The sequence below is a fragment of the Anneissia japonica genome, unplaced genomic scaffold (assembly GCF_011630105.1).
Source record: "Anneissia japonica isolate Jap-2015-1 unplaced genomic scaffold, ASM1163010v1 scaffold284709_len978187_cov192, whole genome shotgun sequence".
Taxonomy (NCBI): domain Eukaryota; kingdom Metazoa; phylum Echinodermata; class Crinoidea; order Comatulida; family Comatulidae; genus Anneissia; species Anneissia japonica.
In genome coordinates this window covers 823,857-851,372 of record NW_022757342.1, presented here as the reverse complement: position 1 = coordinate 851,372, position 27,516 = coordinate 823,857, and the positions used below count along the sequence as shown (strand labels likewise).

At 34.2% G+C, this 27,516-nt stretch overlaps 1 protein-coding gene across 1 annotated transcript in view; it reads left to right on the top strand.

Annotated features, from left to right (window-relative positions):
• Positions 1–2,158: 2,158 nt before the first annotated feature.
• LOC117124687 (ras-related GTP-binding protein C-like) overlaps positions 2,159–27,516 on the top strand; it is a 58,450-nt gene continuing 33,092 nt past the window's right edge. The window contains exons 1-3 of the mRNA XM_033271019.1: positions 2,159–2,185; positions 4,889–4,950; positions 25,171–25,319. Of these exons, the coding sequence (XP_033126910.1) occupies positions 2,159–2,185; positions 4,889–4,950; positions 25,171–25,319 (238 nt within the window). The remainder of the gene's footprint in view (positions 2,186–4,888; positions 4,951–25,170; positions 25,320–27,516) is intronic.

The following is a 27,516-nucleotide window of genomic DNA, read 5'->3' as shown; positions in this document are numbered from 1 at the left end:
AAATTTTATACAGCATTTCAACCCCGAAATTTTGGATGCAACCTATACCAGTCATCAATCAACCCCATTCTAAAAATTCCAGATCGTGGACCGTGGCGAAAATCTGGCAGCAAGGACCGGTTTGTAGGCCTAGTGTTTTTTATTATACTTACTACAGGATGTAGTAGAGTACTACATTTTCTACGACATTCAATCAGTGGTTTGGGTTGTCTAAATAATTATCTTCAATGTTTGAAACACGTTGTTTCTGTTTGAACCAAAACATTAACAAATGATTTTTCAGTCATCGAAGTCACGTGAGCATTTCACGTACGCAACAAAACACACATGGTTGGTGGTGAACTGGTTGAAACTTGCTGTACGATGTCTGGTTCCCGGTGGCTAGTGCCGTTGGAAAGAATGTACCGCGCTATGCAGTGGTGCTATGAGTTTAGAATAAAAACTTGTGAAATTAATATGTGCTATAAAAAGACGAGTTTTCTTGAAGTAATACTTTTTTTACTTGAATTTAACAGTAGAAAGGGACACGTCATCTGCGAATGCGCAAACTTTGTATCGCATGGTATTTCTCAGTTTGTTTACAAAAATGTGGTGCGATATTGCATGCTTGGCAGAGTGCGCATTGAGTGTAATGAATTAGGCCTAGAATTACCAATATTTTTAGCTCAATACCGACTGTTATTAGTCACTATAATATAGAATGATTGATTGAGTAATAAATAAATATACTCACAATATATTTTATTGTATTAGATTTTATTAAGCTTAAACTAAACTGATTGTTGAAAATTTAATACAGAATGACCGTCGAGTGAGAAATGGTGATTTCCCTAGCTAGAGTAATACGTTGTTTCATAGCAGCTAGTTAGCAAGAAGTATCATGAATTTCTAGTTGTTTGTTGTTTAATAATTGGGCCGATAAAGTTGAAATATCTGTATAGAACATTTGTAAATAATGTCATGTTTCAAAATAATTAAACACTTAACATTTGAGAACTGTGTGGAGCTTAAAAATAGGTGTAGTTAATACACAGGTGGCACAAAATAAAAAGCGATATTTTGCGTCCTAATTATTGGTGCGGCTTTACACAGGTTTAGCCTAAGTATACATCGGAACAATATACGGTAGATAAAAAATTAAAATTCGCGAAAATAACAACACGCAAATATGGTGATAGGATAGCAAACCACGAAAATTTACACACCCGAAAATTACCACTTTTACAGTACTGTATATATAGTGATACTGTCATTCACTGAAGCTGCCATTCATCACTGCCATGTAGTAATAATATTAGTATCAATAACAAGAAGACATTTTCATTTCTGAATCTTGTGTGCAAAATGATTAAGTGTTTCACAATTGTGTACGGCCTTGTGCATTATGTGGGTGTACAATACATGTACCATGATAATTTACAGAGGATAAATGCCCTCCGGTAAATAAGATTGTTTAACAGAAAAAGTATCATTAGTAATGAATGAGAAATTATAATAACATATTGTAGAAAAATAGAAACATTTGCTATATGAAGATGATATGCATGTCAAGATATTATTATTGTAAGTGAAGTTGTGACTAGGTATATATTATATATTATTTATAGTAAAAATATTTATATGTAAAATTTTGAAATAAAAGATAAACAAGTGATATAATTGTGTTAGAGTAACTCCATTGTGAGGTGACTATCACCTAATTCAATGTTTCAATGAAATTACAGTATCATCAACAAATAAACATTTAAAAAAAATAACCTACAACAATGTTGATTAAAAAAAGAACATTTGATAATAAAATTTGATAGAGCTTGTCAATTAATGACTGATCTTCCTCCTTTCCTGTTCCCATTCATAGACCTTTATCGCCCATCAAAGCCGCAGTGCATATAGGGATTGAAGAGGGGCAATAGCGGCGCTTGATCTCTCAGGCAACCTCCGTGGTGCAGTGTCGTTCAACTGATCACAATTTTTTTTCAAACGTTGAATTTCATATACGTTAGCCATTATAAGGAAATATTGGGTGTTTTGTTTTTTGCCCCTTTTTCAATTCCATCATGCTTTGTTGTGCCGTGCCCTCTGTTGATATTTCTTGATACGCAATAAACACTTTTGGATTCAATTGTTGTATTCCATTACCAAAAAGTATAAATACAAAATGAAGTATAGAGAAAATCTGATTCAAGTAAGGAAGTTTGTTAGTCCATAGCATTAAATAGTTGGAAATAAATACTCATATAAATACACACACTATTTTAACATTTAAATTCGTTTAATTGAAAACTTTAAATTCCCTTTAGGTTTCTCTACCAATTGACCTTTTTTTGGAGTGTCAAACTTAACAACTGACCAATCAGACCAGGGCCAGTAAAATGCACTTGTCCCCGTACATACTGTGTTGTCCCACAAAAATACACATGTTTACAAACATGTACTGTACTATCTGTTTGTGGTACTTTTGCAATGATGTCAAAGGGAATGGGTTTAGCGGAACGTCAACTGAGCTATGAGGCTAGATTAAGGTGATTGGTGTTGTAGGTTCTCTGTCCTCATCGAGCTGGTTGATCCACAAGGTGGTAACGTGTATGTACTGTAGGTTCTAAACAATGTTGTACATTCATATGCTTATGCTTAAGGCGGGTGGTATCCCTGAACCACAATGGTTTTCCACAGGTGACTGTTCCCCATTGCTGTTTATTTGCATCTATTTATAATCAATATTGCACATGATTGCAATTAAAATTTAGATACCTAATATTTACCTTGTCAGTCGAAACTGTTTACTTGTTAAATATCTTGATTAATATGTGCTTATTGCTTGTGCTAATGTTCATTTCCCAAGTGGAAACACTTATAAACAGAAAGTTATTATTATTCTAGGCGTATTTATATTTATTTTAATTTCAATAATTAATCAAATCCTGTAAAATAAAAAGATTGAAATTCATAACTGAAATAACTCTACTGCTTAAGCCTTTTTTGAAGTAGTGTGATGACTGTCAGTCTCGAACCTTGACCTTCCGATTGAAAGTTAAAGCCCCATTCCCGGCAAAATTTCACTAAAAACTGACTTTTTTTAGAAAATATGCCTTTGCATTACTTCAATTATTATAAATCATGGAAAAATATTGTCATGAATTTTAGTTTTACACAAAAGAATAAAAAAAATGAGAAATACAGACTATTTCTCATAAAATATTACCATTTTCTCGACGAATTCATCGTTACTAGGCAAATTCAGAGGTTGTAGATCGCATCCACTGGAATACTCTCGCTTTTATGTATACTTTATACAGTCAATAAAGTGCACCCTCTCTAATGAGATTAGTTTTTGTACTTCGCATCTCGCACTATGCGGTCGTTTGGTTAGGCTGAGATATGTTTGTTTAAGTGTCAAAATCTCAGTCAGATTCAGTTTTTTAACAAATTTGAAATAATTCCTATGAAATATTATATTTCACAAGTGTCAATACTAGCAACGGAAAATAATCATGTCGGCCGTTTTTATGTGTGATAACAGAACCTAAATCGAGGTAAGGCTAGGCCTAGCCTAGCAGCGTTGGATAGGCTAATTTTTTGGGCGCCTACGATATTTCTTCTCCCGACCTATCGCAAAATCAAACATGAAAAATTCATCCGCATTTATTTTTTGTGTGGAACACAAAAAATCAAATTTCAGTCTTATTTTACATTTTTTTCATTCTTAGGAATGTCTAAATTCAGTTAAACTAGCAATTCCGTATTATATTTATAAATCTTTATAACATTATACAAAAATTAGATTTTTCTTAAAAACTGAAATTTTGCCGGGAATGGGGCTTTAATACCTTACACGCTGCATCACATGCTTACATTATTACATGATCACATGATCAGGGTTTATGTGTGCTCTCAACTTAAACCGAAACAAAACTAATTGATAGTCAAGACTAATAAAACAATCGATGAAATATTACATATACAGTAGTTGTTTATGTGTGAAAATGAAGTAGTACTTCTTTTATTATTAGAACTGATATTGGTATTAGGGCTGTGATCAATTAAGAGCAACACATGTACATGTGATGATGAAAAATTTCTTGTGAATACTTTGCGGGATTTTTGGCTTATGAATCCAAAGCTGTAGCATTGATGTCTTTAAAAAGCAGTAAAGATTGATCAATATGTTCAATATTTACTGAGATTATTTCCTAACTCTCTAATATTCAATTAAATATTCATAGTTATGTAAACCAAAATTCTAGTAGGTCTTTAGGGTAAGTGCCTGGGCTGTTTTAACTGATTTGTTCAAATTTATGCTGCACCTTGGGCTGTATTTGTGTTTTAGAATTGTAAATTTGACATTAACTGTTGTATACTTTTTAATAGCTTTGAACAGTATGTAGGGGCAGTTCAAATTTCTGTATTACTATTCAAGATTCAAGAAACTTTATTGTTTAATAAAAATACGGTCCGAATACTAAACCTCAAGCACTTAAGGAGCAAAAATAAAAGGATAAAAAGTCAGTAATACGGTCTTTTGGTGAGACCTGTTTAGAATGATTAATACATTATAATTGAATACTGTATAACTTTCATCATTTACTGCTTTAGTTTCCTGTATCATTCAACCTTATATGCATGCATTTGGGATATGCATATTGGCTAATGAATTTTCATAATAATAATAATGAGAGCATATCCAGTTTCAGTAATTGATTGATACCTATTCTACATACAGTTAGTCTCTTATGAATTATTATATTATTAAAGAGTAGGAGTATCAAATCCTATGCCGATTCCTGGAATCTAGGTTTGAAAAACCATCGTTTACTTATATAATTCACTTTTGGTCATTGTTAGGGGCTTTTTACCAAAAAGATGGTATAAATTTTAACTGACTACTAAGGAAAAGCCTCTTGGTCTCTCAGTGTGTACAGTGCATAAAAGGGAAACTGCATTTTTGGGCTTGTGAGTAGTACTGTATTTATCTATTGGATTTTACATTTGATGAATGTTCACACCAGAAGTTAATATTTTCTAACAACTACAGCTTTTCCAAGAGATCATTGCAAAAACATTTCTACAATCAATTTTCTAAAAAAAAGCATCGCTACAGTCTCTCTGGTTGCAGGTCTATATCCGGCTTATTAATCAGTACGTGCATTTGATTCTTGATGTAGGTCTATTTTTAAACATTATTGATTATTGCATGTGTTTTTTGAGGCTTGAGAATTTCGCTCTTAACCAATGTATTAATGCTCTTCCGTTTCCATAAAAAATGTGTATTCACACAGAACTTGTAGGTCTGACCTAGCAACCGTTTCAATTTAACTGATACCTACTGTAGTCATGTCACTCTACCCTGCTTTTAAAAAGACTGCTGGCATATAGGGTTCCATTTGCAAAGATAAGTTATATCACTCATACACAGCATACCACCTCCATACTTGTCAAGTTCAACTAATGTGCAATGGGACTGGGTGTCCGGCTCATTCATCTCCCACACCCCTTCACCCCCTCTCCCCCTGGAATGTTTTTAACTTAGATACCAGGAAATGCATTATTTTCTAATTTATGGTTGTATATACAACTGAAAATCTGTTTGGAATCACACATTTTTTCTTAAAAACGCATACAGTATTTCTGCCGTCCACAATCGAAAGTAGAAGTCAAACCAACTTAACCCTGGTTTAGTACACCATTTATTTGTGTTTGAATGTATAATAACAAAACCAATCTTACTTTAAGTACATTAGGTGATGAATATTTAGCGAGAGAGCTAAAAATTATATATATTTTTTATCATAGGCGTTATTACATTTATGCCTGAGATTTTGGTACTTAAGCGTGAGAGCGTGGGACAGACCTCGAATGCGTGTGCCTTGACGTGTATGCACCTCCTCCACTCTCATTCCCATGTTATGCCTGTAATTTAGCACTTCCAATTGGTGAAGCGGTTTGGCGCAGCGTGAACGATTTGATTTCCCAACCTCGATGTCAGGTTTCAATCCCTCACTGTGCATTTCACTTGTGTCCTTGAGCAAGACACTTTATCTGCATTGCTTCTCTCCACCCAGGAGTATAAATGGGTACTTGGTGGGGTTGCCTGCTCCTGCGCTGATTACCAGCAGCAACACTTAGCAACTTGGCGTGTGAACCCAATTACCAGGGAAAAGAACGGCACTTTATAACCACAAGGAAGAGGCGCATTATAAATGCCCATACCAGTACCAGTTCCAGTCCAATATCTATTAGGTTTCATTCCAACCGGCTACCCATTTATGCTCCTGGGTACAGATAGGCAAACATAGGTAAAGTTTCCTGCCAAGGGACACAAGCAGTGTCACCACCGACCACCTCGCAATTAAAAGTCCAAGGCATTAAACGGTTCACCACACAGCTTCTACAAATTTCTTCCTGTTTAATTTTGTTAGCATGTTATCTATGTATGTGTATTTTTAATAATAAATAAATAATAAATTCAACTTTTAATTAGTTTGATCAATCATCACAGTTCATCTGTCACCAGCTGTGTAGGTGCAGAAAAGGATGACACTGATCAGGCCCAGTTTTTGTAGAAGTTCATGTGTGAATAAACCTTAATTAAAACAGTAAAGTAGAAATGTTTTGTTGTATTGATGCTTCTTCAATGAGATTGAATACTATTAAAGTTTAGGCCACCTGTTTCCATAATACAAGCTTAAAATGGTTTAAAATACAAATTATTATTACTGTAAGCCTAATAGCATTAGTTCAATGTTCGATAAAGCTTAGCTTCTGTGAAATTTATGTCGTCTAGCGTGGTGTGATAGTTAGTACGATTTTGTTTTGCTGTATTTAATCCAACCATTGCTATTTACATCAGTTGGATGTGAGTAGTTGATGAATATTAAACTTTTGAGAGTGATTATGGGTATAATTCCCTTTAGCAGACAGTTTAGGTTTGGTGATGTTTCAACCAGGCTATTTTTACAGCATGAAATATAGTGTACTTTAGTTTTATAGTTTGTGATTTGTCCTGAATCTCTAGTCGTTGAAACCTTGAAAATTACAGGTGAAGTGAAATGAAATTGCTTTTTAATAGTTCACTAATCTCAAACCAGAGCTCAGTTGAAGTCCCGATCAATATTGCCCTATTTATATATCCTCCACAAATTATGTGTTTAAACGAATAGTGTTATTGCCAACCAGAGATGATGATCGACTGTTAATGCATTCCAGAAACTCTATAAACTGTCTTCAAAAACTTTAATTTGTCTAAGTGTCATCCATAAAATTCTGAAATGCAATTAAAGATAGATGAACTGTAGAAGAATTGAACTTAAGATGCTATTGAAGAGTCATGAGTATAAAAATGGAAGTATCATGATGATAAAACCACCCAAGGGAATAAATATAATGTGAAGGCCCAGCCATAGATCATTGGGAGGGCAGGGGCGGATACAGTAGGCTCCCACCCCCNNTGCCATTAAATTTTAAAATTTCAAGGCATATATTGAAATTAGCACTCTCACTTATCCATCCTAAATGTGTTGTAACTCCCTCCCCCTTTGGAAAAATTCTGGATCCACCCCTGGAGGGCGTCATAAATGAGACAGCCCTCAAAATTAGGAAAAAATATGTCGGCAAAAAAAGATGAAAATCTCCTGCGCTATAAAATTAATGCCGGTTATAACGCCACCAGTTTTTAGTTTCAGCTACAGCCCTGAAATCAACACATGCTGACCTGTTATATAGACTAGAAAAAAAATCTGAAAAAAATGAGTCAGGGGGAGTGGAATGTTAGAAGCAATTAGATATCCTAATTAATCCTTTCTGGTCACCCTAAGCCCTGTTGACACTTGATTTTACTCCTTGTATACAAATGGCAGCCATTTTGAAAAATGGCTGCCAAATTTATCTAAAATGTGCATAAAATTGAATGTTTGTTCTTGTTTTCAAAATGTCTATCTACTTTTAAATTTTGATTTTTAATTGTGTATAGAAGATGAATTTGCATGTTTTTTTGTACGCAAGCTTGTCTTTGAGTCAGGTTAACTCACTATAATCTAAAAAAAAATAATCTGCTATCAAAAAACTCCAAATATTAAGTTAGTTCTGGCTATATCTGCAAAAGCCTGGGAAGATTTTCAAATTTAGTAGACTCAAAATCGAGGTGGTTTGAGGCTGTACTTTACAGAATATAGCACTATTACGGTAGCTACTTACCACCTGCTAATTTTCCCCACTGATTTTTTTCTACCTGAAGAGTTATTCCCGGCCCAGGCTATTCCCCCCCCCCATTTTTCGATGCATTGTTCCTCTTAGTTTTCCTATTGATTATTTTTCCATCAGGTTATTTTCATTATACTTTATAAGAGAGAAAATATTTTTTTTTTTTGTGTTTTCTTTATATCAATTAATTATTGTCTAGTCATTGTAAGGTTACACTAAAAAGGTATGCCGATGATACAAAAGCGTTATTCAATCAATTGACTGATTGACTATTGATACATTCGTAATTTACCGTATTGATGAAGTCTAAATACACATTGTATAAACGTTTTGAAAGTTTAAATCCGGTTTTACATAAGAAATACAGGAAAGAAAACAGGATATCTTTATAACATGCTTCCTCTTTTGGAATTTCGATATCACACCTTTTTCCTAGTCGTTCTATATACCCATATTTCATCCACAAAAAACACTATTATTTCTGTACTTCTACAGTACTTCGGAGGTCAATGCCCATTAGTGATTCTCTTCTACGATGCGCCTACTACTGAAAGGACCACTGATTAATCGCAGATAAGAAAGTATAATACATACTCCAAGTATTGAAATAAACACCATCATGTTGGGATTCAATATTTCAACATTAATTATGTCATCATACGCCTACTTTTATTTCAAATTGTATGTTACGGTTGATGGTAGCAAATACGCCTATATCGTTAAATATATTTCATTTAATTAATGTTATTTAATTTGTTTATCAGAAAATTAGGATAATTTATGTTTTATAAAGTATGCGTATTATATATATAGGCTTAGCACAACTAGCATTCAATTAAACACATTAGAAACACTGTTTTGGCTCGACGTCGTAATAATTATGTACGAAAGTGTATTCTTCAGGTCTATCAGTTCATCGATCTATGGAAAAAAGAATCCAACTACTCAATAATGTTGGAATATAGAATACATGCCAAGTTGGAGATAGCTAGAGGCTTGAGATTTAACAGGAAATAACTCAATTGACGTGAGTCGAGGGCCAGTCCAAGGGCCCCGAAAAATTTTGGGCTTAGATGCTCTCTGGGTACTCTAAATATATCTAGTGCTGAAATTAAACCTTAAAAATGAGTAGCTATAACAGGAACGATAGAATAATCTCACTACAATAATTATAATTACAACAATAATAATAATAATAATAATAATAATAATAATAATAATAATAATAATTAATAATAATAATTTTATTGGTTGCCTTTTTGCCCTTTAAACCTGTTTCATTTTGCTGTTATTGTGATGTGGGTCTATTTTTTGAAAAATTTTTAAATGTTGATTGTTTAGATTTTTCTGCTTGAACCCTTTACTTTTATAAAATTCAACCCATTTTGAGTGATGAATAAAGAATGTTTTGATTTTATTTGAATCCGAGACCTAGAGATCCCCACGCTTTAGCGCGCACAGAGGCTACCACCAGTTTAGCCAACTGAGCTAAGCTGCTCTGCTACCTGGTTATAAATCTATAAGGTACCATTCCAATATTTAATAACAGGCTCTATTACAGTAACACTATTAAAATTCAGAGACGGACAAAAATTTACTTTTGCCATAATATATTGTACAGCAAGCCTACGATTTCTGGATCACTTTTTCTTCAGGTCATCTAATAGGCTTGAAAATATCAATATAAAGACGTTTGAGTAACAAAATTCATTGATTGTTTTTAATAAAGTGTTACTTTAATACCAAAAAATATGTTGCTCTGAAACATGATAAGGCCAATCTCAATAAAATGACCTGATCGTCCTTTAAGGTCCAATTGATGATGTTGCAGGCGTTTATCATCCGAATATCTGAATTATTAGTAGGCCTTTAATGTATACATTATTTTAATCGATTTCAACATGCTGTGTATAATATTTGATAATAGGCCTACTATGATGGATAACCATGTATTTTATTCTTTATTTACTGACATGTTTAAAGTCGGAGGCGGACTTTAAGGTGGGTAGTTATGCAGCCGTCCGGGGCTCATACATTTTTTAAAAAATTAAAAGAAAATATTTTGTAAGGGCCCATCGCCTTTCAGGGACTCATTTGGACATGGAGGAAGTAAGCGTTTCCCTAGAAAGCACACAGGCATTACATAACTGGTCAAACCTCCATAGTGGGGCATCCAGGGGAAAATGTTTAAAGAACCCCTTCTAATAAATCTGCCAAATATTGTGTTTGTGGGATTTTGGTCTATTTGGTTTTTTCGGAAATTATAGAAAATGTTATGTATTGTTAAGGCGTTGTAGGAGAGTGCTGAGTATCAGTGTTACTGTAAGTAAAAGTATCTAACCCTCTCCAGGGCCCTCTCCAGGGCCCATTTGGGCTCGGACTTCGCCCAGAAAGCACATGCGTTACTTAAGGCTTGGTAGTAATGTGTTAGGTAGTAGTAGGAGTGCAACGCCCCCCCTCCTCCGCGCCATCCAAGAGCTCACGCGTTACGCAAATGGGTCCTGTTTATTTTAATATGATATGCCATAATTGGACTTTATGGGACAATACATGAAACACTACACCGTTTCAGATATAAACTGCAATACATTATTCAGCATCGGAAGAGCTTTCCAACGATACCAAACACGACTACTTTTTGGTGAATTTATATACTTATTCTTATTTTATACACATTTTAAGTATATTTTGCGGATATTTTAAAACAAATAAACACCTATTTTTTAATTATGTTCCATTTCGGCATGAGTGACAGTAGTTTTTATATGTCTGGTTTGTTGCCTGTATAGAAATTATGATTTTAGACACCAATATCATATCTGTAGCTTATTTAGTTCCAATTATATGCACATTTTAGATAAATTTGGCAGCCATTTTTCAAAATGGCCACCATTTGTATACCAGGTGAAGAATCAAGTGTCAACAGGGCTTAGGGTGACCAGGACAGATTAATTAGGATATCTGGCTATATTTACTGCTTCTAACATTCCACTTCCCCTAACTTGATTTCTAGGCCTCTTTTTTTATTTTTTTCCTAGTCTAATAGCAGTGCTGTGTGACTTGAATCAAGTTGGAAAGCCTAGTCTACCTACTGATGTTGAAATTCACAACTAATTATTGATAAAATGTTGAACAATGTTTATGTTATGATGATGAATAAAATGAAACTAACTACAAAAAAATACAGTGGAATCTCCGAATTCCGAATGCCCAGAAAACAGAATTTCATGCTAAAGCAATTTTTTTTTTTCCAAGTCCCAAAACCATTCCTATTCTTCCTTTAATAAAATACTTTCCGAAAACCAGACTCCCTATTCCGAATTCCGGACGTTTTATTCGGTCTGGAACATAAAAATCAACTTCTACAAACAGTGGATAACAACAATTTCCAGATGAAATAACACAATAATCATCACTGTCTGTTAAATAACAACTAGGCCTAGCACAACACACTCTGTGAATGAACCGTCGCAAGCTGCCACGCACTGTGAAACTTTGGGCGATCTGACGTCATCACAGTCAAGCACATGTTTGCCCATCCATGACCCCACGAAAAAAATTAACCGATTAGTGGGCAGAGTTTAGGCGTGACCTAATATTTACACGAAGAATGTGATGTTAGAAAAAAAAATGACAGACCAAAAATGAATGTAAGCACAATATAAAACTTGCATGAAACACAAAATCCAGTTTGATTTTATTCACATTTTACTCATAATACAACATAAAAGACATTAAATAACTTGCTTTCATTAAGAATAAGTTTAATATTGTGTTCACGGCGATCCCGCAGAGTCTACCACCACTGGTACTACTAGTACCAGCGTAGGCCTGGGTTAGCTTGGGCTAGGCGTAATATCTTCACATCGGCAATTTTTTCTTTGGCGGCTAGACGCCACCATTTACGTTGGCATTGCTGAATGCCGGCGTTAATTTTAAGGGCTAAATGAGGTTAAAATGAGGTGACTGGCCCCCAAAAACTGACCCCCTTGTAGACTTTCTGCTAATGTAAGATTATATCTACAGCAAAGCATTATTAAATACGTCCCCAGAGATACTGTACTGTATTAGCTTTGTATTATTTTAACAATACATTACATAAATATTCATTCATTACTTGTCACTACAATTATAAAAATATGGTAATGTTAGAAAATAAAAAAGAAATTGATGAATAGAAGAAACTCTGGTTTTGTACAGGTAAAAGACGCAAAGTTGGCTAGGTTATAGTAAAGCACTTTGTAACTAAATCTAAGAATGAAGTAATGTATTAAAGCACACAGAAAAAAAAGTTCTGGTGTTTCACAGAATTGATTACTTGACGTATAAAACGCAACTACCTATAATATTCTGGTTGTGCAGTGAGCCCTCTATATTCCTTTGCCTTTTGAAATAATATAATATTTCCATCACCATCAGGTGAGATTCTTATCAGTCGAATAATTATGTGAATAAGTTAAGCTATATAATTTATACATGTTGTTTTTCTATTGTATAAATCTTATTGGCTACATACAAATTCAGTAATGTATGGTATGAGATGAGAATAATACAGCATCAAAAGCGCTCAGTATAGGCCTTTCTGTTTTTAGAATTGAATATTACTTGCAGTCATACCAGAAATTGCTCTATTGATGTCGTAGATCACTTGTTTTCTATTCAAATATTTTCTGTTACTGTAATTATTATTAATAGCAATTTTGTATGTATGATTCTTAGTGGAATGGAGAAACATTAATGTCACTGACAGGAATTGTCAAAGTATGTTGTCATAAGCACAGCCACAGTCACTGTTAAGTTCTCTATTGTTAATTATTAATATTGCACAAATTTCCAATGCTTTTGTCATTGTGATTGATATACATTCAAAGTGTCACTGTACTATATATTTTTTAAAAGCATGTGACATAATATAAAAGCGGAGTTCTAAAACTATATATTATTTATTTAAATGAATTCAAGGTAGATTTGCATTGTAAAATCTCCTCTTTTGAACAGAAGGCTTCAACAAAACATAGTACATAGGTTGATGATATGATGATGATATGATAATCTGTCAATTATTTTGTAAATTTATAGTCCATTTTAAAAAGATTCTAGTAGTATTATAATTTCTTGCATCGGAGGAGGGTAAATCTTTTACTGCTTTATATAGTATAGTGTTAATATTTCAGTCTTTCCTTTCTTTTGTGTCTATGCATTAATGTTTTCCAGACTATGTATGGATTTTTTACATTTATAATATAATTGTACTGTAGTATCTATTGCAAAACAGGTAAAAAAATTCAGCATATTAAGTCCTTTGACAATGAATGGGTGAATTGTAGCTTTAATATACAAAATTGTTACAATGTTAAAAATACTAAATGCAATTACCATGAACGAAAATTGGCCCAACCCCACGAACACAAAATTGCAGAGATTATACCCGGGGATTCCCCTGTGCATGAACCGAAAATGATGGTCGTTTTGCGAAGTGGCAGATGCATTTGAACAACAATTGCCATACGATTCAACGACATATCCAAATCTATATTCCAGTGCAGAAATCAGACTTTACTTGAGCATCAAAGTGGCAGAACACCCTAACTATAGTTAGTAGGCGTAGGCCATATCTTGGTCTTACCTCGCACTAGGCCAGCCCTTGCCTACAGCAGTAAACGGCCAGTCAGTGACGCTGCGGCGCAAACTACGCAAATTTAAAATTCCCTGCAATTGATAACTCTAGGTTATTTTTGCCCATCAAAGTTTATGGAGATTGCAATCCAATTCAATCACCCATTGCAATGTGAAAAACTGCCCACTTATAATGCTTGATGTAAGGTATCTTTAGCAGCGAGAGTCTGTGGATCATGCGAGTCTCCACACTGTGAGCGATCCGATTAGCCCACAGGACTGGTTTGTTTTAGCAACATAGCACATTGTCTATTTTTAGCCGCAGTTTAGCGAGCTTTTGGTTATTTTTAGTGGTGGTAAACAAGAATTAACAAGAATGTGCTTTGTATTCAAATTTACCAATTTCTGGTCTAATCAATTGGAAGAGTTTCAAGTCTGCCACATTCAGAGCCATTTCCTTATTTTTGATAAGCATTAGTAAAATTTAATGACCTACTCACACAAATTATACCATGGGACTTTGCCCGAGTAAATGTTTCTATGCCAAGTTGGACGTAAAGTCAGCGGTAGGATTATACCCGAGGTGGAATCATACCGGGGGAACTACGGTATATGAAATAGAAGTAGGCCTAAATTTAACAATACCATTTCGTATTAGTTTATTGTTGTTATGAAATTTTGAAGACAAAACCTAGTCACTCTGTTTGCATTAGACTTTTCTGCTCATCAAAAATATACTAGTTCTTCCTGGGAAACGTTCGCTGCATTGAACTTGTGTTGTTGTGTGCGTTGTTGTGTTGTTTTTTATCAAATTTTCTTTGGACAAAAAACTGATGTATGCCCATATAGAGTATAGTCATGGTGTGCCTATATATGGTCATGATATGTCATCATGACCATATTTAGGAATGTCGCCTGTTTTCGTAATGCAATGTTGGTGGAAAAATGTAAGTTGCTGTTTGGACTATGATTTTCAACAGGTCCTTATACTAGCTAGACCTCCCTCTACCTGCCTGATTAATTCTCTCGAGATTCCTAGCTGGCTTAGCATATATAGGTTTAATGAGTTGGATTGGTCCAAAAGGTAGCAAAATACAAAAGTTGCGAATTAGATTTAAATGATATTGATTATTGATCCATGTAACAGTCCTCGCATAAGTCTGGTTAAATAAGCATGGAAAATAACTTTGCGGGAAAAAAAATGTGTGAAAATATTTCTTGGATGTAGGTCAAAGTGAAACTGGGTCATAACTCAATGTACGCACAAGTTCAGTGGCGGCATGATCAAATATTTTTAGCCTTTGTCAGTCTGCTAAATTCACACTGGCTAATTACAATTTTCAGCCAGTAATCATACAACACAATTTTTTTCCCTAAGAGTTTGAAAAAGTTTAATTTTTCTTTTCTTATCACATTTTAGTAATAAGATAGTTATCAGCATTGATATATACTTTATCTATTCTATGTCAATGCCATTTGCATTGATTTTGCTCCAGTCACGACGAGGCAAACAGAGGTAGAAAATAATTCATTCAGATTGTTGTTGTAAATATTTAGTTGAATTTTGTTAATCTGAATTGAGGAAATATTTTAGAGGTAAAATTTTATCTTCTACTTTCACAACGTTTCACCTGTCATGTCAACGGGGCATAATTATAAACTACATATTAGACAACACTGTACAGGGAGGACTTCCCTTCGTTGTCTGCCATTTCTATTTAAAGAAATAATATTATGAATAAATAAATGTCATGAATGGTATCACAAGTGTCGGAATAAAATTTTATGTTACTTCTCCAAAATGTTTCTTTAACAAGGAAAAAAAATCAACTTAAAATATTTAAAGACAGTATGGAACATTTATCCACATTGGAGCTCTGCATCTGGGCTGGCTTATTCGAATCTCAAGGGTACTTCCAAAATGTGCATCAATTCCTAAGCTGGATCCCATATACAGTACTCCTTTAATGTAGACTTTCTAATAATCTAAGCAAATTTAAATTTATAATTGAATTCATTGTTCTGACTGCTGAACTTGATGTTAAGTGACAGGAGTTGGCATTACGACAGTAGACAAGATATTTGATACCAAGTAAGAAAGATTAATGCGAGTGAATTTAGGAACGGTTTCTCAAAGAGCAATTTCCTGTTAGCTAGCAGAAATACGGGCCATAAAGACAATGATTCTCTCTATCTTAGCATGATGGATTGTGGATTCCTGTTAAATTATCAATTGATCATCATCATTTTGATATGGCCTCCACTGTTGCTGAGATAATTGGCAATATTGGATATCTGAGTGGATCTTAGCTTACTGTAAATTAATTTGCATACTGATTCTTAGAATTTATATTTGTTTTTGTACGATTGTCTGACATTTACTGCCTAAGACTGTAGCTTTCTGTGAATCATCAGAATGTTTATTTATATATGAAGGCCTATTGTTTACTCTATCTGACTAGAGACTCAGACTACAGTAAGTAGCTTCCCATGAATCACCTGAAATGAAAGTTATTATTTTAATACTATAAATGGAAAATTCATTTAGTTTCAGAAATTAAAAGATAGAGGATTAGAATTTGATAGTGAATTTGCTACTAATAGTATATTATTATAATGCGTAAAGTTATTAAATATCCTAATATAGGATTGGAGACTTGAGCTGTACTTAAGATAACAGCGCATTAATTTAACCGGCTTGTTTATTAGAAACAGTGGAACGTATACGGTAAATTGGCTTCTTAGGGTTTTGATGAAATTGGAAAAGTATGGATAATACAGGGTATATGACCTGGGATAAAAGGAAGAACAGCCAGAATGCCCTGGAGATACCAGGCCTAATGTACCGTACATTCCATTTTAAACGTTGTACATCAAGAGATTTGCGAATTGTAAGTGATACAGCGCACTGTGATTGTGTATTCTCTTACCTAAAGCTAATTTTAGTAATAGAAGTATACCAAAAAAATACATTTAATAATCATACAATTTCTGTGATTTGTTTTTTTTTTATCTGTAATTGTTTTTGTCTTTTTTTCCCTTTTTATTAAAACTGATTTCTTGAATATTTTAAAGTGTTATTTATTTTTTTAAAAATTTTAATTAATATTTAATTAAATTTAGATTCATTTCTTAATTTTAATAATTCACAACAAATTCATGGAGTGACCGGGCCTTGTCATGATTTTGTGAGTGTTTTTACAATAGGTTGCTGACATAACAAGTTTGTAGTCTCATTTAAGCTATGGTGGCCAACAGCCTGGTAAACTTTATTCCAATGGGTACGTTTTGAGCGGTACACAAATTTTTGATACTGTGTGAATGCCAGTCAAGGTTAGGCAATACTCCATAGGTGGTCCATGTGTTTGAACACAAAATCAACCTGTGGTATACCATGTAAAAATGAATTCAGAAGTACTTTAAGGTATTCCATCAGTTGACCTTGTATCTCGATCATTTCTTAGTAAGGCGAATTCACTTTCACCCGTGCCAATTCGTTAATAGTATTCTTTGCCTTTGAATATTCTCAGTACAGGTATTCCAGTTTGTTTGTATCCCAAGTGACATCCACCATCACAATGTGATATTATACAATGGACCTATATTATCAATAGGTCCATGATTATACAAAGCTGTTTTGTTGGGGGAACCTAGCTGTCTCTGTATATTCTGCTCGTCCCAAAAAGTTTAAAGATTTGTTTGCTCAGTCTATACAGACAGTAAATGCATATACAACATACATAGACCTACTGTTGGTGCTGAATTCATTTATTTGATGGTAGAAAAATTAACCCATGCATGATTAATGGTCCTAAAATGGGCCACAAGCAACCTTACACAAATATCTACCCTGGTATTTGATGCTAAAAAACAGATGAGTGTGTTGCAATCGAGCAATGTACATTACAGTAGAACCTCGATTTTACGTATGGTACGGGACTGGAGGGCGTACAGGTACATAAATCGGGGGATTCGTAAAATTGAGGTTGGGTGATATTTGTGGTAATCTTTGACCTAATATGTACGTAACGCTCAATAAATGTATTTTATTTATTTATTTACTAATATCTTTAGCCAGGATGACACAATCATTTTAAAGAAATGTTTTTCATTGTGGTCCTGGGAAAAAAAAAAAAATTAATAATAATAATAATATTATTAATGATAAAACAATCATAATAACAATAATAATAAACATCAACAAAAAAATAATAATGATAAACAAAACAAAAAAGAACACACCCAGAGTCAGGCATTAATAATCATAATCATCATTTCGAAACCCTTTTCCTCCCCAATTCCACTTTTTTTTTTCTTTTTTTTTTTTTTCCTTTTTCATTCTTTTTTTCTTCCGCCCCCGCTTTTGAGATGTCGCCGCCATCACTACCGTGTACACGCAGGTACCTCGGCGTCAGTTTGCTGGGCTCCGGTAGCTTCCACCGAGGATAAGCCTGTGGCTCCCCTACCGTGCACTGCTAAGTTGACGGCGCCACCTCAAATCAGGGGGTGCGGCTTTTCAAAAGCAGAAAAACCTAAATAGTAATCAGACAAGGCCAGAAATCAATTAAGGGGGAAGAAGTATGTATGAACGAACGATAACGAATGTATGTTATGAACGAACGATGTTACCTAGGCTAGACCTAGCCTCTAGGCTTACGAATAAAACCATGTGTTTAGTGTTTTTATTCATCACTTTAAGATGTCATAATAAAGTGTTCAAATAAAACCATGTGTCTAGAGTATGAATTCATTTATATCTTTCTTTAACTAAAGAACATGTAAGACCATGTGTGCTGCACTGGGCGATCCAACCAATTAGCGTTCGTGTATGTGAAACAGCAACCACGTGCACTGCGCTGGGCGAGCCAACCAATTATCATTCGTGTACGAACCTATGCCTACTCAGCTTCGTGTAGAAAATTTGACAAGACGAGTTTTCCACACGATGCTAAGGAGGAAGCAGTTATTTTGAGCACTACCGATAGTTGTTCATCTCACTCCGGTTCACATGGTTTTAGATTATAACAACCCGGTATTAGACTCAATCAACGTTGCTGTTTAATGAAAATACGTTGCATTATGGTTTGTTTATTGTTATAGTTTATTGTTATAGCATTTTTTCTTATGGTTTCTCAGAAAAGGGCCTTTTGTTTTAAATATTTTCGGGGTTTTTGATGATGTCATCGTCAATACGAGACTTACGTAAAACCGAGGGTTCGTATAACTGGGGTATGTAAAAATGAGGTTCTACTGTATAACACACACCCTTAGCGTCAACTCTTAGTCTGCTTTCAGCATCTGCTTTTAATGTTTGCATTGCAGTTTATTCTTCCTGTGGGTCATAGACACTATTATGTCATTACAAATAAATTTCCAACTCTAATGAAATCATTAGACAATTAATTGCCTATAAATTCAAATTTGTATCACTGGTAATGTATTCAATGATTGGCTGGATGTGCATGTATTTGTGTGTGACACTTACTGTAGGAATACTACAACCTTTTGGATTCATGAGTATGACTGCATGCACACCAAACCCACAGGCAAACCCAGCGGTGTAACAAATAGATGTCTCTCCCTGGTTAAAGTCAGGGGCGCTGACCATAAGGGACCTTGGGATATTAATCAGGACTGTGGGCCCTGACTCGTTTGAACATGTCCCCATAAGCCTGGTTTCCATAAAATCGCTACACTGTCGCTACAGTGTTTTCAGAGCAATCGTTGTACTGCGTAGCAGTCTCCGATGCAATTGGGAAGGCTCCCTGATTCGATCGACCAATCGGCATCACCGAAAGTTGTCGGTGATGCTGAATAAAAACTATAACACAAATAAACTGTTAAACTTTTATCTTTGGAATTCAGTTTTTAGTCAAGGATTTTCTTTTTTCTTTTTGCCTGTCAGGTACCTGACAGTGATAAATGTTCTTTGGATGAGAAGTCATATTTCTGTGAAACAATATGCCTAGAATCATTGACTCTCATCACATTGATATACATTATATATCACCGCTTTATATTATTTTCCAATATTCTGCATGGATCTTTTATTACAAAGTATTCGCATAGGGATTTAAAAGAAAAATAGACACCGTCACACACGATCAACTCTAATTTTTTCTTATATTATTTTTTTGATTTTACATGATTTTTTATTTTGTTTCTAGTGTTATCTCTTCTGGCTTTTGATCTGTGGGTCTGAAAAAAATAAGTGCTTAACCTGTATCTATGGGTCCGAAAGACACTTTGCAGAAAGAATCAATGAGAACCGTACTTACTTGTGTAGATAATTTAATTTTTGTATAATTTGAAATTATAAAATAAATATACTATCCTTTTTGTTGTTTTGTGAATAGCTAGAATAATTTATTGAATTCATTCCCTGCCGAACTATTTTTTCCACTCTTGTGTTAATCATTTCTTGCACTTCATTACACATTTCTCTTCTACAAATGGTTTAATTAATGTTCTTCTGGTGTCAGTGGCAAGTAAATAAATTTTAAGAATTGTATAATTTGCACCATTATTTTAAATTGTATTATTTGTAGTATATTGAAAATACACGCCAGGATATTAATAAATTTTATGTGCTGTATGGGGGATGCTCACGGGAGTATAAATCACATGTTAGGTTATTGCAGTAATAATAACATGTCAGTCTTATAGCCCATCGAAGCCCATCATGCCAAGGATTGTGTGCGCATCGACTTCACATTATTACCCTGATCATTAGAACAAACGATAACAAATGATATGTGGAACTCTCATACTTGCTTCCCAAGAAGGGCATTCCATTGTGCTCTCACGTACAATATCAGCACATATATGGTAATTAATCTTCTGAGGAACACATTCGTTGAAACCCGGTATAATAGTGAAGTCTGTAATTATGAATAATGATAATGGTAATCATATAGACTTTATTCTTGCAGTTTACAAAGTGCTATTTTACTATGCACAAGAATATCTATAGGTATTTGCAACATAAACTGTATACTCCTCAATAGAGTGGAAAATGTTGCAAATTTGGTTTTCCCACAAGTCCAGTGATCAGGGAACCTTGTGAGTTTACTAAATCCTTTTGAAAATAGCGCTGTTTTATTTAAAATTTGTTTTTTTTTTTCATTCTGGTTCGCATCTCGGTTAAGATCAGCCATTACTTTCAGGATGCGCCCACACAAAATATTTAAACTACAGTAATTACTAACAGACTGCCGTAATTAAGAATTTATATAGCCTGCATGAGGAATACTTTTAACATAGTGACAGTGATTCAAATGTATAGGGAAAAAAAGTTTGACAGGTTGTTCCAGTGAAGAGGTATATCAATATGATACACAAGAAAAGGAAAAAAGCTATTGTATTTGATGAGGCTTTGTGTGATTGGATATTTTTTGAAATATAGGCTTTGAAATTTAGTAGGTTTGACGGCCATATAAGATTAGACCACGTCTTATTCCATTCCTAGGACAAACGCCTGTCGACGTCATTGAAAATAATCAGTATATTTTACTCAAAAAAAACTAAAGACCAATTTTTAACCGTTTATTTTTTTCCGTTACAGGTTTGGGGGAGGGGGGGAAAGAGTGGGATCGTGAATCATGGATTTTAACAGTGTTATTGTATCACATGTGAAATCTTAATTTATTTTTTGGTTAAATTTGAATGCTGAAACTTTGGGGTCAGTGGCGCCACGGCACCCTGCCGCTTGGCTTTTTGGCCACTTTTTAAGAATATTTAGGGAGCCTCTCAAAATAAGTCGATGCGCATACCCATGGACCACGCGTGATAAAGGATTAAGAAACTTAGTAATCTGGTCGCGTGGCCGACGGGTGTTCGACTATGGATTATATATATTCAGAACATTCCATTATGTTGAACAGGGGTCATACTACGTATTTTACGTTTGGCTCTTGAATATTAAAATAGCCCGAAAATACACTCGCTTTTACTTTTTGAATCGACTGTTTTGTACTGTACTGTGATTATTATCCACCTAGTTGCCTAGAAACTACCTAATTCGACAAGAAAAGTTCCCACAAATAGGCTTCCATGGTAATTGGAGACAGACACACATTGGTGTTTGTACGCCGCCGAGGCAACGTAAAAAGTAGATCAGACGGGTCAGATGCTATAAATAAACTAGACTGGATATATCTAGTTACGGCACAAGTGTGGCTGTGAAAGCGTTGTTCGTCGAATACTTTATTTCACTTGGTGGTTGTTCACTCGTTCTGCACGTATTATAATGTCCTCACTAACAAGACTGTTCAATTAACAACGTAGATATGGAGATATTTAATAGTTTATTCAGTAATCTATAATAATAATAAATGTCTAGTATTAGAAATAATTTATAACGCCACTGTAGAGTAGTTACTGTAATAAGAGCGAGGTATTTTGTGTTATTCGATTTTGCTTCCCAAATTCCCATAAAATATGCTGATCAGTAAATTCTAAGGGAAACCCTTCAATGACGCCTATTTCCCAGTATATGTTATATTAATATGTATGCTTTTATAACACCCACCATAATATTCTTCCGCCCGCCTACAACGGTCCATGGTCGTCGACCTTTTAGAAGAGAAGGCATATCCATGCATATTGCCCAGACGTTGTTTGTAAATGAGAGCAGCTACGACACGATGCTATGAATTGCGTGTTTGCTTTCCTATTTTAATCTACACTATATTATCAAATTTTATGTGACAAAAAAATGTGCCTTTTGTCGTAATAAACCACAACCTAATCACACTATATCAGATTATGTGTTACTTTATTGTATACAGTGTATTGAGGGTTGTGGTCAAGAGTGAGGTTTCTATTAAAAAAAAAAAATTAAAAACCAACCTCTCTTATCTGTATGTTACGTGCAGTATGTGTGACTATGTAATATTCTCTATAATACAGTACAGTAATATAGTGATGTACAATAATAATTTTTTATTTTTGAAAAGTGTTTAAAATAAGAACAAAATAAGAATATTTTGAGCCTAAAATAAATCGGCAAAAAAATAAGAACATTAAGTCTGGGAAAAATATCACTGGTTCTTATTTTTAAAAAAAGGTGTTATAATTATGCGATAAGAACCCCTGTTGGGCAATAATGTTTATAATGAATTGCCTACGTTTTATTTGAGTGATTTATTAGCTTTCAACTGAAAATAAGAACATGAAATTAGTTTCCTTGCCAATTAACAGACCTATAAATTGTTCCTATATTTTTTACATTATATTTTTATAATTTATTGATTGCCATAGTAAAATGTCAGTAAATTGGCAAAAATAGAATTATTTTGGTCCATTTTCAAGTTCATTCAATTAATCAATTAAATAAACATTTATTCATTCAAAGTTCTACATTCTCGTTCTAATCTATAATTTACTTATCCATAGCAATAAATTAGTGCACATAGTATTCAAGTATTAAATTTTCATGTTTTTATTTAACTAAGCACAGACAGTAACATTTCTTTATTCTAACATTAATTTGTTTAACTATATATTTAGTAATTCAAAGATGATCAAACAAAGTATAACATTGATATAAGTAATTATTTTGAAAAATCTGATAAAAAAAAATTGTAAATGCAGAAATATAAATACTGTGTTGTTTGCTATTCACATCAGGAAAGCTAGGCCTATTTCTTTCACGACAGGAGGAATCTTGAGAGTATAGGCATGTGGAAATTAAATTTCTGCTAGTTTTAAATACTGAAGTGAACAGTGGATCCAGCTCTCATTTTATAGAAAAATGATTGATTGTAGTGAAATGATAAACCTACAGATGAAAAGATAGGTTGATATCACATAAGAATAGACATTCCATACCTCTCCTACAACTGTGGAACCAAGCCTTCCGAAGTAAGTCCATTGTCCTTGTAGTTTGAATTATAGCACCACATGTGAATGTGGACCCACTTTGCAGTGCTCATTCTTTAATACCAAGCTCTTTATCGATAAGGTAGCAGCCCTCAAAATTAACGCCAGCATTTGTCAATGCCGACATAAACGGCGGCGTCTAGCCACCCAACGCCGATAACAAATCGCCAATGTGAAGATTTTAGGCCTAGCCCGAGCTACCCTAGTACCAGTGGTGGTAGACTCAGCAGAATCGCTGTGAACACAATATTAAACTTTATTTTTAATGAAAGCAAGTTATTTATTCTTTTATGTTGCATTATGATTAAAATGTGAATAAAATCAAACTGGATTGTGTGTTTCATGCTTTTATATTGTTTTTACGTGCATTTTTGGTTTAAACATTTTTTTTCTTAACACAACACATTCTTTGTGTAAACATTAGGTCGTGCCTCCTAAACTCTGCCTGTTAATTAGTTAATTTTTTTCATGAGGTCATGGATGGGCAAACATGCTTTGTTGTGATGACGTGAGATCGCCCAAAGTTTCATAGTGTGTGACAACTTACAGACAGGAACAAGCTCAGTGTAAATCGATTAATTTTTAATTAACCAGATTTATAAAAACAAATAAGAAACCCTCAAATCTAAATAAATCCTAAAAATGTAAATTTTATTTTCTGCAAATTTCCTCCGTAATATTGCAACATGTTTTTAAGGAATGAGTGAAGCTATGCATTTGTAATTTACACTGATGAATCTACAACATCCAAATCCGAATTAAACGTCTACTGAAAAAGAGTCAGCCGTCGTAGAAACTTGAGTTCTGTCTTCATTTTTGGGTTGATTCACAGGGTGTTGTGCGGGTGTTGTGCTAGGCTAGTTGTTAATTAACAGACAGTGATGATTATTGCATTATTTCATCTGGAAATCGTTTATTAACTGTTTGTTCGGTTTGTAATTGGTTTTTATGTTCCGGACCGAATAAGACATCCGGTTTTGGGAATAGGGAGGTCCGGTTTTCGGAAAGTATTTTATTAAAGGAAGAATGGGAATGCTTTAGGGACTTGAAATAAAGATTGGTTTAGCGTGAAATTTTGTTTTCTGAGCATTAGGAGATTCCACTGTAATTTTTTTTTTTGTTCATTTTATTCATCATCATAACATAAACATTGTTCAACATTTTTATCAAAGTTGTGAATTTGAAAAATCAGTACGTAGGCTTTCCAGCTTGTTTGGGTGACTTAAATTGACATCCATCACTGCTAAACAGGTCAGCTTGGGTTGATTTCAGGGCTGTAGCTGAAACTAAAAACTGCCGACGTTTTTTTTTTTTTTTTTTCTCTGACATACTTTTTTCCTAATTTTGAGGGCTGAGGTTGTAATTACTCATGACAGATTCATATAGAAACTGCATCTATCTTTAATTGCTTCAATTGAACTTTTTGAGGATTTTAGCAATATATATTTAAATTTGTATATTTCTTTGTCTTTTTAGTGTAAAAGATGAGAGTGAGAATCAAGTGTATGACTCCGAGTCCAGTTCGATCATCAAGTTGAATAATGCCACCATTTTGTATCTGAAAGAAGTCAACAAATTCTTGGCACTAGTCTGTATCCTGAGGGAAGGAAATTTTGACAGACAAGGTATTTATTTATTGATAATTAACATATTATGGGAAGGTTTCTTTCATCTCTTGAAGTTTAAACATTATTTGGTTATAAAAAAAAAAAGTAGTGACAGTCAAAGTGCTTCAAGAAAAGCTTATCTAGAAATCTTTACTAAATACATTACACTGTAGTTCAAATTTAATTTAGTTTTGGTAATTCAGATTTCTAGGTAAAAGGTTTTTTGAAAAGGCCTTCTGGGTTTTATTACTGGTATAATGCTTTTTGCTATCTGTATCCTGATGTTGAGACATCCATTTTTGGTTGTAAAAAAATTACCAATTGTCAATTTGCTTCGATAAGAGCATGTACGATTCTGTATATCTAGAACCCTTGAAGTGGTGTTCGCATTCAATTGTAGTTTATCCATTTCAATTTTCTACCTGATTAACAAACAAAATGCCTTCTTGACAAAGCCTGATTGATTTTGATTACTCTACATTAAAGGTCAACAAAATTAAAAACTTTAATACTAGAATCAGTAGTGTGTTCCCTTTACCACCCCCCACCCCCCGGATATATTTCACATGACAGACAGTTATTTTGCTGGACACTTCCACAGTAGCAAAGAGGATACATTTATTAGACACTTCCCACCAAGATGTCAATCAGGGAAAGGAGAAAACAAGCCATCAACTAGATTGATGTATTCTCCAGGGGTGGACAAAAAGCACAATTCGTCGGGGAGAAAAAAAATTATATGTATTTTCTACATATTAGTAGACTCTAAAATCGATTAAATAAGCCTTTAAAAACCCCTAAACCACTATCGAAACCTCCCCCCCCCCCTGTCAGGAAAATCCTGGCGCCACCCCTGGTATTCTCCACCATAAGACTTTATCAGAGTTTGTAAACTTAAAGATTATTGAGATTTTTGGAATAAAGTGATTGATTGATATTTGAGTTACGTTTCTTTCTGTAAATAAAATTTACGATCTGATTATTTACTGTAAATTTCTTGCATCACCGTTGAAGGATATGAATGGTGGAGCCTATTATTAAATGCCTCGATGCCTACATCTCAGATTGAAGACACCATGGTCTGATAACAATTCTGGTGGAAGATAGTATGTGCTGTACAAAATTATTAGTATGAAATTTTTCATTAGTGTTGATCCAGCAAAATAAAAACCAATAGTACTCACACTACGTTTCGCGAACGATCCGTTCGCTTTTTCAAGTAGACTGGTGATGTTATTTCCAGTCTGGTACTCTGGTGCTCGTCGACGACGCAGCGATGCACTTCGACCTCAACAACACCGAGATGACGTCAGACCAGACTGGAAATAACATCACCAGTCTACTTGAAAAAGCGAACGGATCGTTCGCGAAACGTAGTGTGAGTACTATTGGTTTTTATTTTGCTGGATCAACACTAATGAAAAATTTCATACAAATTATATTTGGATCCAAATGAATTTATTTCAAAACAAAATTATTAGTTTCCCATAAGCTCAGACTAAAAAGTAAGTAGGAGAGATGTGTTGAGTCTGAGTCTGCCCAATTCATACCATTGTGGCGCTTCAATCTGTGCGTTCCCAAAGGGTGAGCCCAGATTTTCAACCAAACATTTGAGTTACGTTTCTGTGGTACGGCAAATAACATTTACGATCTGATTATTTACTGTAAATTTCTTGCACCAATGCCTAATATTGCAGGCATCGATGCCTACATCTCATGCATGGGTAGTAATGACTTCCTCAAGAAAATCGAAGAGATTACAGATGTGTGCATTGTGGGTTTCAGCAATCAAGTATAATTAAGTTGAGCATTTTGTGAAAAAGGTATTCTGAAAACAGCACACAGGTATAGATTATTTGTGTAGTTCAGCTGGACAACTTTAGAAGTTGTAAAACAGATGTAAAAGTGAAGGAGTATTGACAAAGCAGTGTCATCTTTATTGATTTGGTGATGCAGTTGAGGTGAGGAGTATATTTATGTCTCACAGGAATTCATGTTATGATTAATTTCATCCTTGGTAGAAAAGAAACATCCTTAGCTTCAATGTAGCATGTTGCTAGATCTACTTACAATATGTGACAACTCCTTCAGCCCAATGCAAGACTCCCTTGTGATGTATTAACCATGATGTATATTAATCAATCTTTTTTCCTGTTTCTTATACACATCTAGAAGTGTATAAGAGCCAGGTTATTTCCAGTCTGGTCTGACCTCA